Source organism: Schistocerca nitens, chromosome 1 (assembly GCF_023898315.1).
Source record: "Schistocerca nitens isolate TAMUIC-IGC-003100 chromosome 1, iqSchNite1.1, whole genome shotgun sequence".
NCBI classification, from domain to species: Eukaryota; Metazoa; Arthropoda; class Insecta; order Orthoptera; family Acrididae; genus Schistocerca; species Schistocerca nitens.
Window position 1 is genome coordinate 787,710,792 of NC_064614.1, and position 19,002 is coordinate 787,729,793.

The 19,002-nt window shown below is 40.0% G+C and overlaps 1 protein-coding gene across 2 annotated transcripts in view; it reads right to left on the reverse strand.

Moving 5' to 3' along the window:
- Positions 1-2,494: 2,494 nt before the first annotated feature.
- The window catches only part of LOC126261967 (MOG interacting and ectopic P-granules protein 1), a 111,983-nt gene continuing 95,475 nt past the window's right edge, over positions 2,495-19,002 (reverse strand). For both annotated transcript variants that reach the window (XM_049958584.1, XM_049958583.1), the window contains 3 exons: positions 8,853-9,050; positions 8,538-8,765; positions 2,495-4,853 (listed from right to left, as the gene is read on the reverse strand). In XM_049958584.1, the coding sequence (XP_049814541.1) occupies positions 3,981-4,853; positions 8,538-8,765; positions 8,853-9,050 (1,299 nt within the window). In that variant the 3' untranslated portion in view covers positions 2,495-3,980. The remainder of the gene's footprint in view (positions 4,854-8,537; positions 8,766-8,852; positions 9,051-19,002) is intronic.

A 19,002-nucleotide genomic window follows, 5' to 3' on the forward strand; every position in this document is an offset into this window, starting at 1 on the left:
CTATTTGCACAATGGAGCAATGTCGTCAATGTTACTAAGGAAATGATAAATTTATGACTGACAGCCACAAAATATTTTCTCTCTTTGGAGAATCCCAAAAGTGGCTCATCTTGGAGGTCCCTAAGACTGCAGTATTAATGACTCGCATTTGGAATCAGTCAACTCATACCTTGGGTGTAACATTTTGTAGACTTATGAAATGAAACTATCACATAGCCTCAGTCATAGGTAATGCAGGTGACAGACCTGGTGGAATACTATGGAAGTGCAATCATTTAAGAAAGGAAATTGCTTAAAAATCACTTTTGCAACCTATCCTAGAATATTTCTTAAGTGTCTGGGACCCATAACACGTAGAACTAATGGGATTCTAAATGTATACAGAAAAGGGTAACACGAATGGTCACAGATCTGTAAGACATGTAGGATAGTGTCACAGAGATGCTGAAGAATCTGAACTGAAGGACACCTTAAGAAGATAGTTTGTGTCTATCCCAGAAAGCTTGGTTAAAAAGTTTCAAGAAACAGCTTTAAACAATGACTAAAAATACACTGCAATCCCTACACATCATCACTTCCATATGGATTGTGAGGACCAGATTAGATTAATTACAGCACACGCAGTGGTCATCACTTTTCCCGTGTACCATATGTGAATGGAACAGGAGGAAGCCCTACTGACTGACACAATGGGACGTAGCCTCTGCCCTGAACTTCACTGTGGTTTGCAAACTACTGACATACATGCTGAAGTATACAGTATAGGCTATGCACTAAGTAAATCAATTTTAACTGTGCAGTTTTGTGAAACTGTTCTCAGAAGATAGTTTTTAGCTCATGCTGAACTACAAACGGGACATCACTTTACCAAACACATTAGTACCTTCCATATGTAAGAGGAAAAACCAATAACACCAAATGTAAAAGAAATGATGCTCATGTACTGACCATATTTTAGTATTATTTTGGGCAGATTTTTTCTGTATATGGTTATGGTAAAACTATCCAGGGATTCGTTCCTCGTTTACTTCAGGTAGTTTCAATAGATTTTTTAATACCTCAAGTGCTCCTATCAACATTATAAGTTTGTGTGTGTGTGTGTGTGTGTGTGACCATCTTTTATTATTTTACTGGGTAGTCATTCATCAATCTTGACTGTTTCATGTTTGAGTACTGCTCTTTTAAGTTCATTAAGAGCTGAACTACCAGTATTTTAATTTGTCTTCTAAACAAGATGTTTGTATCAATTCCAACATGTACAAATACGCTCTGCTTTTGACAAACTTCTTGCTTCAGCGAGTATCATTGCTGTAATGGCCTTATGATTTCTAACCTTTTTGTCTTCAATTACAATCTGGGTCTGTTAGTAGCCAGATGAGCTAAAATATTTGTCTCGTTTGTTGGCTGTTGACCTAATTATCGAAGGCAACTATTTTATAGCGTGTTCAGTATTAGTCCAAAAGACCATCCCTATCTGCTGATAAGGTATGTGTAATTTATCCAGTAAATTTTACACACACTAATGTGACCCTCAGCTACCATTAAATAATTAGACTATTACTATTTCCATGGCCGGTACAAACATCTGATCCCACACTCGTTTATTACTTTTGTCAGTGCTATTTTGCAACTGTAAACTTACTGGACTTATATGTTTTAGCTTCTCATAAACTCTTTTAAATGTTTCCTTCCTATATGTACCATGTATTTACGAAAATTTTCCAAAACCCTTCTCCAGTTTTCAACCATTTCAGTTCTTAATATTATGTGAGAGTAACTGCTTTTGATGGCCTCTTTCCTATGAGAGATTATTCTGCACAAGGAAAATGCACATGCACATTACATTCGTCTACTTATTGTAAATGTTTCCATATAATAGCAACTGAAAAGCCTACAATTAACAACTCATCCTTTCTTCTGTGTCTTTACCTGCACTTTGAAAGAATCTGCTGTTTGAACACATTGTGAGCTCTGTTTCATTATCAGTGAGAGACAGGGCTAACATATAACTTATGAGAATGCAGCAACCAGTTCAGCCATCTTCCACACAACATAGTTCTGAATCTCTGCACAACAGGCCTGCCACTATCAGGTGATGCTTTGGTGACTGATTGGTTACATCTATTGATCAGGAAAGGCTAACATTACCATTCATAAAAGGAGTTATAGTCCTTCCAGTACATCAATGCAACTACAGTTATCACTCAAAATGAGCAATGAGCACACCCCACCAACAGAGTCAAAGCTTCAACCTGTCAAGGATCCCTCCCCTTTTCATCTAAACCTAAATCTTTGCACATCCAAATCTAAATCTTTGCATATTTGCCACACCAGCCTCTCATGTCTAGGACAAAGCATTAGTTACCCACCTCTGTTAGATTTCTTGTGTCTTATACTAATATTTTATTATGTACTTACCTTGTTAATCTTCTGTCCAAGAACAAAATTGAACTATGCCTATTAGGAAGTCAGTATCACTTAAGCAACATTGCAATCATTTTTCAATACTCCTTGTTCCAGAATAAAAACTGTACATTACATTAAAGAAAAAAATAAATATGTAAATATTTAATGAAGGCCCAAACAAAGTTTGGCTTAATAGTTTCACACAAATACACTGTGTCTGATGGAATGCACTTATCCGAAACAGTATGTCATGCTCCCACTTCACTGTTTAAAATGTTTTCACAAATAGAGGATGCACAGACTAATAAATATTTTACATAGATAACCTACATTCGCTCACATATGCAGTATTTATAAAAGCACTCAAGGGATTAGTACACAGTTATTCTAAAGAGCAGTTGCTTCTTAAGCATAATTCTCAGGCTAGAAATCAAATATGATTTCAGAATTTGCAGACTGTACACCATCCTGAGAGGAAATTCTATGTACCTGATTATAACAAAAACACAAGAGCTTGTAGCTATTTCACATCAAAACAAAATTCCAATAGTTTACATAATACATACACCAAATATCAGAATCAAAAGCTGAAAATTTCATGGCTAATTTGGCATACTTCATACACAATAGCTGTTTTGCCAGGATACTTGACCCTCAGCACATTTGCAGTTGATGATATAATGTAAACAAAAATAAGATCTACAAGCTTCGCTGAAGTGCAGTCGTGTAAAATTACTTTTTAATAGTTGTGGCACGAAAATACAACATTGTGTGGAAAATTACATTGTGAATATTGTTTCATTTAACAGTTAACATAAGAAACAGTATACTCACAAAAAGGCGACTAATATTGACTTACAACTGAAAGTCGTAAAAGAAATATACAATTCAAAATTTGAAGTGTGTCTCAGTTCAGTTGATTTATCGGGTATTACTTGGCTGCCTGTTTATTTTAGTATGATACTTTCCTTCCTAAAAACACATTTCCAGCCACTTTCACAGATCAGCTAAATGTTCATAACGTTATAAGATTTACAGAAGCCACATATGGTCAGCAAATATGCAGCTTACACATTTACACATACAACTTCACCACATTCTACAAACACAACCATAGAATCCACTTTGGTTAAACTTAAAAAAGTGGCTGTCTTTCTTTAGATTACACAGATTTGTTGTCCTGTTATACAGATGATGGCTTCTCTTTATTACATGTGTCCAGAAATAAATACAACACTGCACAAATTCCACTGTTAAGTATTTATACTACCTATTGTTTTCCGCCTGCTCCTTCCTTAAAACACACACACACACACACACACACACACACACACAAATATATATATATATATAATCAGTCTGTACAATTTCAGAATTGAGAACAGTCTTACTAACCACTGATTCAGACCATTATGAGCTATTATAAATTATACAGAATTACTGTAATTTCCACATGAAGAAATTTTTACTTACTTTTAACTCAGTATCATACTTTTCCTACCCATCGAAATAACAGCTAAGACATTAAGCAAGACAACTAAAGAGCAATCCATACTTATAGCAAGATATAGTAACTATTCATCATCTAATTTGCGTCTCTTCGAAGGTATATCATCACCAGAAATTGGAGATGAGCATTCAGAATCAACCTGACTTATCTCTAGGCTCTTCCTTCTTCGTAACCGTTCTTTTACTGCATGCAGTGAGTCTTCCCCATTTTCTCGGAATGGAGTGTCATCATTAGTTTTGTTTTTTGCTGGGCTATCTTCTAGTTCTATTACTTGTACATTACTTCTCTGCTGAAGCTTGTGCTTGAATCTCTTTGGTCCTGGGGCACAGGGTACTTTAGTTATAGTTATTTCATTCCGACCCTGACCTGCTATTAATAATTCATCATCAGAGAGTTCAATAACATCAACACCACTCTTATTATCTGCTATATGGTCAAGTACCTCCTGTGACACATGCTGACTACAAGTTGGACAGTCTTCCAACCTACACACTTTCACATTACACAATCGCAGGTGTCGGCGTTTCATGTGGCCCACATACATAATATAACCTGACGGACCATCAAATGTTGCCTCACACTGTTCACAGTAATAGACCTTTTCCTGTTTTTGCTGCATTGCTGCTGGTATTGCACCTGTTCTACTTGCAGGACCTGGGCGTGGTCTTGCTGGCTGTGGAATTATTGTTATCTCGTCATTAATTTTCAATGGCTTCAGTATGGTATCACCTGACTGCAATCTTGGTGGCTGCGTAGTTTTCTTGTCCACGACACCTCTCTTTGCAACTACACTGTGAGCAGAATACACGTGGTTCTCGAACTGTTTATACATTCCAAATGTTGCCGTGCATACTGTGCATTTGTATGACAGGTGTGCTGGTTTTAGAGACATATTGTGATCCCTTGCAACATGACTAAGAAGTTTCCATTGATAAACCTGGAATGAAAGAAACCTATGTAATTATACAGCATTCTTGTAAACAAATTATTTTATTTCATACAAACTACAGAGAGAAAGCACAACACACGACACTAAAAATAGGACTCGGAAAGACTTAAATTCGTAACTTAAGATTTTCACATGATGTGAAACAGGATGTACTACGCACCAATAATTTACAACCTCAATTCATGGATATATAGAACTAATGGCAAAGAGATGCACAACAGAAATCACTTGATCACAACTATTACTGACGTACACTGCTGGAAGCACTATATGCTTCAAATTTAGCACAATATATGCAAATAATGAAATTATTTAACAATATTATGAAAAGGAAAGTTGCCATTGAACACACACACACACACACACACACACACACACACACACACGTGAGACTATAGTCACTGGCAACTGAAGCCACACTGTGAGCAGCAGCAGCACCAGTGCATGATGGGAGCGGTGACTGGGTGGGGATAAGGAGGAGGCTGGGGCGGGCAGGTGGTGGGATAGTAGGGTAGGGGGTGGGGGACGTGAAGTACTGATGGGGGAGTGCGCGGGAATGAAGTGGAGGGAGGGTTGGGCAGCTATGTGCAGTCAGGAGGTTAGACGGCGGGCAGGGGAGCGGTGGAGGGGGTAGCGGCTGAAGGAGAGAAGTAAAAGGACTGGATGCGATGGTGGAATGAGGGCTGTGTAGTAGCGGAATACGAACAGGGAAGGGTCTGGATGGGAGAGGACACAGTGTGGGATGTATTGCAGGGAAAGTTCCCACCTGCACAATTCAGGAAAACTGGTGTTGGTGGGAAGGAACCATATGGCGCAGCCTGTGAAGCAGTCACTGAAATGAAGGATGTCATGTGTGGCAGCGTTCTCAGCAACAGGTTGGTCCACTCGTTTCTTGGCCACATTTTGTTGGTGGCCATTCATGTGGTCAGTCAGCCTGTTGCTCACATGACTGGTTTCACAGGTAGCCCTGCCTTTGATGGGATAGGTGATCTTTGAGACTGGACTGGAGTATGTGGTGGTGGTGGTGGTGGTGGTGGTGGTGGTGGGAGGATTTATGGGACTGGTCTTGCACCTAGGTCTATTAAAGGGATATGAGCTATGACGTAAGGGATTGGAAGCAGGGTTGTGTAGAGATAGACGAGTATATTATGTAGGTTCGGTGGATGGCAGAATATCACTGTGGGAGGGGTGGGAAGGATAGTGGGCAAGATGTTTCTCATTTCAGGGTACGATGAAAGGTAGTTGAAGTTCTGGCGGAGAATGTAATGCAGTTGCTCCAGTCCTGGATGGTATTGAGTAACGAGGGGAATGTTCCATTGTGGCCGGACAGTGAAACTTTTGGGAGATGGAGGGAGACTGGAAAGATAAGGCACGGGTGATTTGTTTTTGTACAAAGTTGGGAGGATAACCTTGTACAAAAACAAATCTTCCATTACGTTATCTCTCCAGTTTACCACCACCTCCCAAAGTCTCACTATCCAGCCACAGAGGAGCATCCCCGTTCATAAATCAGTGCCAACCAGGGCTCTAGTAACAATTGCATTATCTGCCAGGGTTACGACTACGAGAAATATCTTGCCCACTACCCTTCCCACCCCCCTCACAGTGATATTCTGCCGTCCACCGAACCCACACAATATACTCATCCATCCCTACCGAACTCCTGCTCCCATCCCCTTACCTCATGGCTCATATCCCTGTAACAGACCTAGATGCAAGACCTATCCCATGCATCCTCCCACCACCATCTACTCCAGTCCAGTCACAAATATCACCTATTCCATCCAAAGCAGTGCTACCTGTGAAACCAATCATGTAATCTACAAGCTCAGCTGCAACCACTGTGCTGCATTCTATGTGGGCATGACAACCAACAAGCTGTCTGTCTGCATGGATGGCCACTGACAAACTGTAGTCAAAAAGCAAGTGGACCACCCTGTTGCTGAGCACACTTCCCAACACGATATCCTTCATTTCAATGACTGCTTCACAGCCTGTGCCATATGGATCCTTCCCACAAACACCAGCTTTTCTGAATTGTGCAGGTGGGAACTTTCCCTGCAACATATCAGACATTCAGGTAATCCTTCTGGCCTGACATTCCCTCGTGACTGCACATAGCTGCCCAACCCTCCCACCACATCATTCCCTCGCACTCCCCCATCGGCACTTCACATCCCACCACCTGCCCACCCCAGTCTCCTCCTTACCCTACTCAGTCACCACTCCTATCACGCAGTGCTGCTGCTCACAGTGTGGCTTCAGTTGACAGACTGCAGTCGTGTGTGTGTGTGTATGTGTGTGTGTGTGTGTGTGTGTGTAAGGGAGGGGGTCTATTTTTGACGAAAGCCTTGCTGGCCTGAAGCTTATTTGTGACAGCCTTTTTGTTGTGCCAATCGACGATTCAGCACCTCCACTATATGGTGAGTGGCAAGTTTCCTTTTCATAATATTGTTATATTCCATCTTGAATTTTCCATTGGTTGAAATTATTTATCAAACACAAAAATTTGGCTGAGCAAAGAAGATTCAACACATTATCAGACATACACAAGGAACAGGAAATCAATGTCTATTGTACCTCCAATCACAAACTGTCAATCCTAATTGTCAAATAACTACTATATGGACACCTGTCACAACACAAAGCATGCTAATGGAAACACAGTAATTTCCACAATGACATATGAACTCTCACAATTCCATTGGGTGAAAGAGACAATTTCTCACCTAAGCACTATGACCATAAAGACAGGGGAAGCTATTTTTTTTCTTTCTTTCCAGTTTTGGATGAAGAGATTGTAAACCTATAAGCCAACAGATAAAAAGAAATGAACAAGTGAGTCTGGTGCTAACATAATAGTGGCTCTTTTCTGCTACTGAGTAAGATTACGGACACTGTGAAAGCAGTTCCAAATGTCAGTGCACGAAATTTTTTTAATATCTGTTGAGTGTGGAAGTCAGTATATGATGAAAATGAAATAATGAAGCTGGTTCAATTTCTATATCCCTAAGCTACCGATTCTCAATAACACAAAGGACGCATTCAACTGATACAGTTTAAGCTCATTGCTGCAAAGGGAAATCTTATTTGTCTTACAGTTATATACTGCTAAGTGGCAGTAGTGCATAATATGCCAACTGCATCAACAAAAGTGGAATCAATAGGACACCTAACAGTCGAACAGTAACAAATGAACAATATCATTGACTACTTCCCATAAATCTTGGGGCATGCCAGATAAGAAAAATAGTACCAGAAAATGGTATAGTGGTCTGTGTTCTAGTCCGCGACACAGTTTTAACCTTATATGAAGGTTCAATCATGAAAACGTAGCATTATTTCAAGATGTCTCCTTCACCCTGAATCTGTCATAAGGCAACAGTTGAACTACATCACTCAAAAAATGTTCAAATGTGCGTGAATTCCTAAGGGACCAAACTGCCAAGGTCATCAGTCCCTAGACTTACACTACTTAAACTAACTTACGTTAAGAACAATACACACACCCACGCCCGAGGGAGGACTTGAACCTCCAGCGGGAGGGGCCATGCGATCTGTGACATGGCGCTCAAGTCGCACGACTACATCACTTATCAACAAATGTCAATACCACAGCGAAGTTAATTACTTTAACATAAGATATTCATAAGAAATGATAGCATCACTCACCCGTCCACAGACTGGACACCGGCCACTGTCTTTTCCTTTGTTTGATGCGTCCTGCATACTAGAAGTAACAAGCCCATGCGAACCGAGTAAGTGACGTTCCAGGCCCTGATCTGTGAAAAATCTGAATTGACATTTTTGACAGTTCAATGGTGGCCGATTATATATCATCTTCGGATGAATTTTCACTTTGTGAATCCACTGCATATGGTTCCTAAGCTGCTCCAGATCCTAAAATAGAAATGTAACATTTTATTTGTAAGGCAACAATGAGACAAAATTCTCAAAAGCCGGTAACTTTTTTCATGGTTTACATACCTTTATATAACCATCACATATTTCACAAATTACAAATGTGGGTTTCGCACCCGGCGTTCCTGGATGACCTGGCAGACCAGGATGTTTAGAATTTTGAGTATTTCCTTGGGACACTCCAGTTGTCTGTCGAGGTAATGGAGTAATTGATATACTGGGCTGCTGAAGAAGCTTTGCTGCTGGATTCTTGCTATTAGCACTCTGAAATCAATGAAAGGAAAAAGAAATGACTCACAACCAAGGAAAAAGGACTCTCCTCCCAAATGCTAAAATTAAAGAGAGCCAACACACAAGTACCGGTAGCTACAAATAAATGGCAATTAATTTAGTACACAAAAAGTATGGTTTTGAAAGAGGAACTACCTAACAGAGCAGAAAAGATTTTGTAAGTAAATTAATATCCTCTCAACTATCAGTTATACAAACACAATTCCATATGTATTAATGTCTACCACCTTCCTGTTCAATAGTAAAGCCGTGCTGGAACACAAAGATATTAGAAAAAGAAGCTCTACAGAGCTATTATATCTGGCTGGGATGGTCGTGTCCAACTGACCAGAAACACACCAAACGTTGCTATCAGATTAAAATGAACAATTAACACTATTACACTGAGGTGACAAAAGTCACGGGATACCTGCTGATATTGTGTCGGATCGCCTCTTGCCCGGCACAGTGCAGCAACTTGATGTGGCATGGACTCAACAAGTCATGCAAGTCCCCTGCAGAAATATTGAGCCACACTGTCTCTACAGATGTCCATAACTGTGAAGGTGTTGCTGGTGCAGGATTCTGTTCACAAACTCACCTCTCGATTATATCCGATAAGTATGTTCACAGAAAGACAGCACGTTTTATATTATCGTGAAATATGGGAGAGTGTGTCACAGAAATGATACAGGATTTGGGGTGGACAACATTAAAAGAAAGGCGATTTTCGTTGCGACGGTATCTTATCACGAAATTCCAATCACCAACTTTCTCGTCTGAATGCGAAAATATTTTGTTGAGACAGACTTACATAGGGAGGAACAATCACCAAGATCAAATAAGGGATCTCAGAGCTCGTACGGAAAGATATAAGTGTTCATTCTTCCCGCACGCTACACGAGATTGGAATAATAGAGAATTGTGAAGGTGGTTCGATGAACCCTCTACCAGGCACTTAAATGTGATTTGCAGAGTATCCATGCAGATGTAGATAGATGTTGCCACCCTGACTTGCGGCACTCTTGGGACTGGTTCTTACTGCAAGACAATGCAGGACCCCATACTGCTTTATCTGTTAATCTAGCCAGAAGTTTTATTGCAATCCCATATACACCTGACCTCTTGCCTTGCGATTTTACCTTGTTTCTGCGAGAAAATTGCAGACATCCAACGAGCTGTGGCAAATGAGCTTACAAGCACTGCAGTTGAAAATTACCCTGTTTGCTTCCAAGACCTCCAGAAACACTGGCAACAGCGAGTAGCTAGCCAAGGTACTACATCGACAGGCACTAGCATCGTTAACTGGTAAGTGCAATTTTCTGTTTTTACAAAAAGGATTGCATAACCTTAAATGTAATTGCCTTATATTAGGAATCATGGTTTATCCATATGGAGTGGCAAATACCTCACACCATGATTAAAGATTATGATCAATAAGGTTGTTCTGGAACCAGAGCTTCAACTGCAAACATACCAATAACTGAAACGTAACAAATGTAGATGAAACTCAATACACTGCCACCTGCCCTCCCTCAGTGAGCTCACTGCTTTAATTTTTTTTTTATTTATTGTGGGAAAGGAGTGGGAGTCTGTTGATGGCAGCAATAAAATGGTATAGTACAAGACGACAGAGTACTTAATAGGATCAAATCTTTAGATTAAGGCTAGCATGAGACTAGTAAAATACAGATTAAATGTGTTGCTACCTCTTGACTTTACTAACATGTTCATGCTTGTACTGATAACTACTTTCAAAGTTGTTTAAGTCCATCTCTTTAATAATAATAATAATAATAATAATAATAATTTAAAAAACAAAAAACCCACACGAGATATTATCTGACAGAAAAAGTTTAATCTAATTTAATCACAGATTAAGTGACCTCATTTGTTTATGGACTTACTCCATCTTCAAAATAAATAGTCCAGAATAAGGCCTGTACTCGATTGCGTGAGTGTACTGTTGTTTAGAACGATCACTGTAAAGAGTTGCCAGAGATATTGATCGTGAACAGACATTCTGATGGGACGTCAAAACTAACTGCATTTAGTGTGTTGCAGTAACTTATTTAATTATACTCATTATGATTCATACTGGACCATCACATGTTGGAAGCTATGGAATACTCATGCTGCTTGTTCACCCTGACCACACATTTTTACAGTACGCGTAACTAGAGATGTGGTTGGAATTTTCCTTCTTTTAATTTTTGCCCACATCAATAGGAGATAATATGGATGTGGAAATACAATTTAGCATCAAAGAACCTGGTGTAGCCATGTGTGTTCAAATACAGATATGTAAACAGGCAGAATAGCGCACTGCAGTCGGCAACGCCTATAAATGCCAACAAGTTAGTGGACAGTTGTTAGATCGGTTACAGTTCCTAAAATGGCAGGTTATCAAGATTTAATGAATGTGAATGTGGTGTTACAGTTGACGCACAAGTGATGGGACACATCATCTCCGAGGTAGCGATAAGTGGGGATCTCCAAATAAAACCATTTTACGAGTGTATCATGAATATCAGGAATCCAGTAAAACATCAGATCTCCGGAATCGCTGTGGCCAGAAAAAGGTACTGCAGGACAGGACCAACAACAACTGAAGAGAATCATTCAACATGACTGAAATACAACCCTTAAACTGCTCCAGATTTCAATGCTGGGCTATCAAGAAGTGTCAGCATGAGAACCATTCAACAAAACATCATTGATATAGGCTTTCAAAGCTGAAGGCTCACTCGTATACCCTTGATGACTCTGCACTTCACAAAGCTTTACGCCTCGCCTGGGCCTGTGAACAACGATAATGGCTTGTTGATGACTGGAAACATGTTGGCTGCTTGGAAGAGTCTCTTTTCAAATTGTATCGAGTGGATGTACGTGTATGGGTATGGAGACAACCTCATGAGCCCCTGGACCTTGCAAGTCTGAAGAGGTCTGTTCAAGCTGGTGGATGCTCGGTAATGGTGTGGGGCGTGTGCAGTGGGAGTCATATGGGACTCCTGATACATCTAGACATGCCTCTGACAAGTGACACGTACATAAGCATCCTGTCTGGTCACCTGCATCCATTCATGTCCCTAGTGCATTCTGATGGACTTGAGCAATTACAGCAGGACAATGTGACACCACACACATCCAGAATTGCTACAGAGTGGCTCCAGGAACACTCTTCTGAGTTTAAACACTTCCCTTGGCCACCCAACTCCTCAGACATGATCATTATTGAGCATACCTGGGATGCCTTGCAAAGTGCTGTTCAGAAGACATCTCCACCCCCTTTTACTCTTACGGATTTATGGACAGCCCTGCAGGACTCATTGTGTCTAATTCCCTCCAGCACTACTTCAGACATTAGTTGAGTCAATGCCATGTCGTGTTGCGGCACTTCTGCGTGCTCGTGGGGGCCCTACACAATTATTTGGTAAGTGTACCAGTTTCTTTTGTTCTTTTGTGTAAATGATTCATATTATGAATCTGTAATTACAAGAAGAAAAAAAGTAGAAGACCAAGAATACTCTAATCTCTTGAGGCAAGGATTTTGTTCATGTGTGAAATGAAGATGAATAATTAGTTAATGAAGTGAACAATCTACCACTGAGGAGGATGGAGGATTCAAAATCCGATTCATTCTTATAGGAAGAATTGTTAGTTGAAAATGTTGACCGCAGTAACGGTTCCTTTATACAAATTGTTCTTCACTTATCATATATTTTGAATGATACCTGATGAAACAAATATGCAGGGCAATGCTTAAATTGTTTATCTAGCAGCAGCCAACATGCCTAGCAGCTTGTGGTGAGAGGCAAAATGAATACTTTTGTTGGCATACTGCTTATTATGGGTATAGCGCCACACCAGAAAACACATTATATTGGTCTAAAAAGGACATCTATACGTACACACGCATAAAAAATGCCACGGCACACAATTGAAAAATATCCATATGGAAATTTATACGGGTTTTGGACAATAAATTAGCTAACTCTGAAGATCAATTGAACAAAACTTGGAATATAGTACAAGCAATTGCTGATACTTTCAAAAATGCCATTAAATCTTGCGAAAACACCTATTGGCAAAAGTATAGTTTCAAGGAGAAGATGACTTGGTTTTTGCCAATAATCCAGGTGAGCACCGTAAGTATGGTACAGAAGTATATAAACTGTGTCTTCTTGAAGGTTACACTTATAATATTGACACATACACCAAAGGAAATGCAACAACTGAGAAAACAACATTTAAATGATGTTGTAAATGGATTATTATTCAAGGGCTGTAAATTATTTATAAGCAGCTATTACATGAGTGTCCCTTTGACTGAAGGTTTTTTGTTAATTTATTTGTGGTGCTGTCAAAATAAACAAAATATTTCTACTGACACAGGCAAACGAAGTACAGGGCGAAATAATGATGTATGAAAGCTGAATTTTTAAATGGACTGACAAAAGACTAGTGTGTATGTTAACTACATGCGAGAATCACATTAGTACAATTGGCCAAGGGATAGGTAAACTGAAGCATAATGATGATGATGATGATTATGATTATTATTATTATTATTATTATTATTTTGTAATATTAACACACACAAAAGAGTGTCAATTAATCTGACAAACTAAGTGTTACTGCAGCCATTAAATGGTATAGAAAAACTGTTACACAATTTATGCATGGGAATTGATTAATAAATGCACGGTATACAGGATGTTCCAAAAATCAACAGCAAAATGTCAGGAACGGAATCCTCATCTAACAAGATGAAAAAACGTCTAGTTAAAGTGGACTCTAAAATGCATACTTAAGAGCTATGAGCACAATCTTCAGTACTGTGAAAAAAATTCCCTTCTACTGCAAACTCTTTGCTTTCCATATTTTTGGAGGAGGTATGAAACAAAATAAGAAAAACTGTCCAGTAGACATGCACTCTAAAATACACACATTAAGAGGTATGAACACTCGATCTTCACTACTGAAAATTGCTCACAGCTCTTAAGGTATGCATTTTAGAGCCTACGTTTACTGGAGGGTTTTTTTTTTTTTTTTTCCTTCCTTGTTTTGGTCCACACTACACCCCCGACCCCCCCACACCAAAAAAAAGTATGCAGAGCAAAGAGCTTGCAGAACAAGAGATTTGTATCAGAGCATCAAAGACAAAGAGGTGCTCATAGCTCTTAAGGTGTGCATTTTAGAGCAGAGGTATACTAGCTTTTTTTCCTTCTTGTTAGATGAGAAATCCATTCCTGAAGTTTTGCTGTCAATTTTTGAAACACCCCGTATAAATCAAAGACTGTGTAACAAACAAAACTGCATTAAAATTTAGACAGGGTGTATACGGGGACAAGGGGAAAAAATTCCCGGATTTCTCCCGGATATCCCGTTTAAAAAACATGCTTCTTCCCGGGCGAAAAAACACTTTTTCTGTGCTAAGTGACTGTAGGTTTTACGTAGATTTTCCCTCGGAACTGTAAAACTTTTCAATCCTTTGAATGGTTAACGTTTTATACAATCGCGTAGAACTTCCCGGAAAAAAAGAAAAGACAGGGCAAAGAAGTTTTGGAGAGACTTAAAAAAAAAGGGGGGGGGGGGAGAGAGAGAAGTTTTGGAATGACCTTTGATTTGCAGCAACATATGCACTGCATATTTTCGTATTACGAAAGTCTAAGTTCGAATTGCACCAAACACAGCGCATTAGTTTCCGGAGCTTGAAACTGAGGTTGCGATGTCCTTTTGTAAGCGAGTCATATCTCAAGCCAAGAGATCTCGCCAGCCGATGACAGCAGCTATTCAGAGCATAGGACACGTGTTATAGTCAGCCAACAGCAAGATCACTAGTTACATAGCACGAACACACAAGAGGAAAAGTTAACGGTTTACATTAATGTACACAGTACATATATGTACAAGAAAAGCTAAGCTTGCACGTATAACATTAGTCTCCAAGATTAATACGCTACAACAGAAGCTAAGCTTTCACATTTAATATTGATCTTTTTTTGTGCGTGTGTTATACTTTAAGACACATCACACAAATGTGTCAGTAAATTTAAAATTATGCCATTAATGTCTCGGCTCTAAATTCATGTAAGTGGCTGGTCCTCAAACTGTTCAGTTTCGATCGCTCTGTGATTTAGATATCCATCCCACTTTCTCAAACGTAACATAATTCATCTTGCGTGAAAAGAAATTTACTTTGAAAGTAACGCTTTTCTAACCACCGTTCGCAATACTATCCGGAGACTGTTAGAAATAGGTTCGATTTACCAGTAACCAGAGAGCGTCAGAAAACAGGCATTATTGTGCATGGGCAACTGCAGTGGTGTAGGAAGCCCGTATGTTCGTGTGTATAAAGCACTAAGAGAGCTTACACTACACCATAAAAGAAACAGGGCATCAGAGGATACTCCACAGAGCATCGGAATTTTGCAAACCATACTAAAATGCATAATTCGGCTTGAAGTGCAAATTGGCTTTTTCCAGATTCACAATGAAGTAGGTCCCATCTGATATTAAGCTTTTCAGTGTGGTTTTTGGGATGTAAATTTTCTTGGAGTACCAGTACTCTACGATCTCATTTTTGGTTCTGTATTATGGCATAATGCCATATATGACAGAAGATGATAACGTGCACTTGAAATTCAGTGAACAGTTGGAACTAGCCAATACTGTGGAATGAAACACTTCGTTTCAAATAAAATGATTGCCTTGGCGGAAAGATTAATAAAGCCAAATTTCTTTAGCAAACTTGCAAAAATAACTTCCTTGTTCTGCAAGGCAATTAATGCTTGACTGCTACTAACTTTGAAATAAAATAAAATCAGAAAACTGAAATTAATAATATATTTTTGCCCTCCGTAATTATGTGAATGTATTTTAATTCACTTTGATAGCTCCCGGCCACAGAAATTCGTTTTGTTTTCATTTGACATGGGAGCTGTACACAAAGAGAAGCAGCGAAATCACTTAACGTAAACACGGGTCACATGGAGGTTAACCCCGTCCCCACTACAACTCTGTGAAAGCGTGAATCTGGCAGCTAGGGTGCGCGAGAAAAATTTTTCTCGTTTGCATCTGGCTGCTTGCTGCTACTACCGATACAGCTAACAGCCAAACTTCAAGTAGCGGGAGAAGGTACTGCTTATAAACGAGTCAAATGCGCATGCACAACAGACCGCTGGCAATTGCTCAAACGAACCTAATGTGAACAATTGTGACGTCATGCTCATAGCAAGCAGTTCATTGTTACGAAGAATTACAGTCTGCGCCCTATGGCCTTTGACATATTTTTGCTATTTTCCGACGCTTGTGCGTGCAAGGTTTTTTGTTGTTGTAAATTGCACATTTCCTTTGCCACTGAAGTTTTATTTTTTTCCCCTCTCGTTTATATTTTATTGCTGCAGTATCATTCTCCAGTAGCAGGATACAATAACATCCTTTGCTAGAGAATCAATTCTGCAGTCAAAATTACAAAAATTTAACTGAAAGCTAAAACAATGAAAAATTCCCGGGTTTTTCACAGTTTTCTCCCGGATGAAAAAATTCCCGGGTTTTTCCCGGATTTCCCGTTTGTCCCGGGTCGTATACACCCTGTTGGAGAAAAAATTATTGATCATCTTTGAGTTCACTGCATTGAACAAATAAATACTGAAAGAAATACTTTAAAAAAGAGTGACATTTTCTTGAATCATACAGACAGCCTGCAAAAAGTCAAGGAAAAAATGCAAGGAATGTTACAAATGGCTTTAATTGCATGGAAAAACCAAGTTTGTAATATTTTTAAGTATTATGTTTTTACAGTTACATTTCTGTTTATTATAATACACACATCAAAAAAGGTTTTGCATCAGCCCAGTTCCCAGAACTCCTGAAGACAGACATTGACTGTGGACATTGTATCACAGACACAGTCCCTTTGACTGTTCATCGATGTCACTAAACCCGCCCAAGGATGTAAGCAGCCATTCACGAGCAGCGCCTGTTAGACGGAGGGGTCCAACAGCCGATCAGTTCCAGTCATTTCACCTGGAAGGAGGTACGCGGCTCCTGTTGTCTATAGTTCAACTATGCCTAGACGGTCAATACCGCTGTTCAATTGCGTCCGCATTTTTACGTTGTGCCAGGAAGGGCTCTCGACAAGGGAAGCGTACAGATGTCTCGGAGTGAACCAAAGCAATGTTTTTCGGACACGGATGAGGTACACAGAGACAGGAACTGATGATGACCCGCCTCGCTCAGGCTGCCCAAGGGTTACTACTGCAGTGGATGACTGCTACCTACTGATTATGCCTCGGAGGAACCCTGACAGCAATGCCACCATGTCGAATAATACTTTTCGTGCAGCCAAATGACATTGTGTTACGACTCAAACTGTGCGCAACAGACTGCATGATGCGCAACTTCACTCTTGTCGTCCATGGTGAGGTCCATCTTTGCAACCACAACACCATGCAACCATACAACGCGGTACAGATGGGCCCAACAACATGCCGAATGGACCGCTCAGGATTGGCATCATGTTCTCTTCACTGATGAGTGTCGCATACACCTTCACTCAGAAAATCGTCAGAGACGTGTTTGGACACAACCCGGTCAGGCTGAACACCTTACATACACTGTATAGCGAGTGCAGCACAGTTGGGGTTCCCTGCTGTTTTTGGGTGGCATTATGTGGGGCCAGCGTACATGTACATGGAAGGCACCATAGCAGCTGGACGATATGTGAATGCCATCCTCCGACCGATAGTGCAACCATATCGTCAGCATAATGGTGAGGCATTAGTCTTCACTGACGACAAGTTGCACCCCCACCATGCACATCTTGTGAATGACTTCCTTCAGGATAATGACATCGCTCGACTAGAGCGGCCACCATGTTCTCCAGATATGAACCCTATCGACCATGCCTGGGATAGACTGAAAAGGGCTGTTTATGGACGACATGACCCACAAACCACTCTGAGGAATCCACGCCGAACTGCCGAGGAGTGGGACATCTGGACCAACGGTGCCTTGATGAACTTGAGGATAGTATGCCATGAGGAATACAGGCATGCATCAATGCAAGAGGAAGTTCTACTGAGTATTAGAGGTACCGGTGTGTCCAGCAATCTGGACTACCACCTCTGAAGGTCTCGCTGCATGGTGGTACAACATCCAATGTGTGGTTTTCATGAGCAATAAAAAGGGTGGAAATGGTGTTTATGTTGATCTCTATTCCAAATTTCTGTACAGTTTACGGAACTCTTGCAACTGAGGTGATGCAAAACTTATTTTGATGTGTGTATTATATTTAGTTAACTTTATGACACTGAATTGTGTTTTCTTACTATAGAAATTTTGTTAGTTATATTTTTCAGAAGAAATAAAATAACACTTATTCTTTTTCACTAACTTATGTTGAACAGAGTGAGCCACCGACGGTACACGCCAAGATATGACGACTCCTGCATGAGTCACTGCTGGTACACGTGGCCTGATGGGTGACTCTGGTGAGAGTCATAGCGGGGCACGTGCCGATCAATAAGAGAGCTGAGTGCAAGCTACCGCTGGTATGCGACTGGTGTGATTGTGTTCAACACCATGGACTAGGAGGGATGAGCAGCCAGGGTCAACCAGTCGAGAGGACGATATCACACTTAATGAAGTAAAAAACTGAGGTCTGGTTAATGTCAATAAGTAACAGTTATTTTATTCATAGTGACAAGCTCTGCTAGTTTTTGTGTAACAAACCACGGGTTAGAATACTTCACTAACACACTCATCAGAGATGGCACTCCAGGGTTGAGAAGAAGTCAAAACTTGTACTATCTCAAAAGTCACCTTGCAAGGCTTCACAGAATTCATGAGTAGCCTAAATTACAATTATTCTGTAATGACAAGCTACCATAAAATTTAAACACTTTTCAAACTACGTCATTTCAATCACATATCAGCAAAA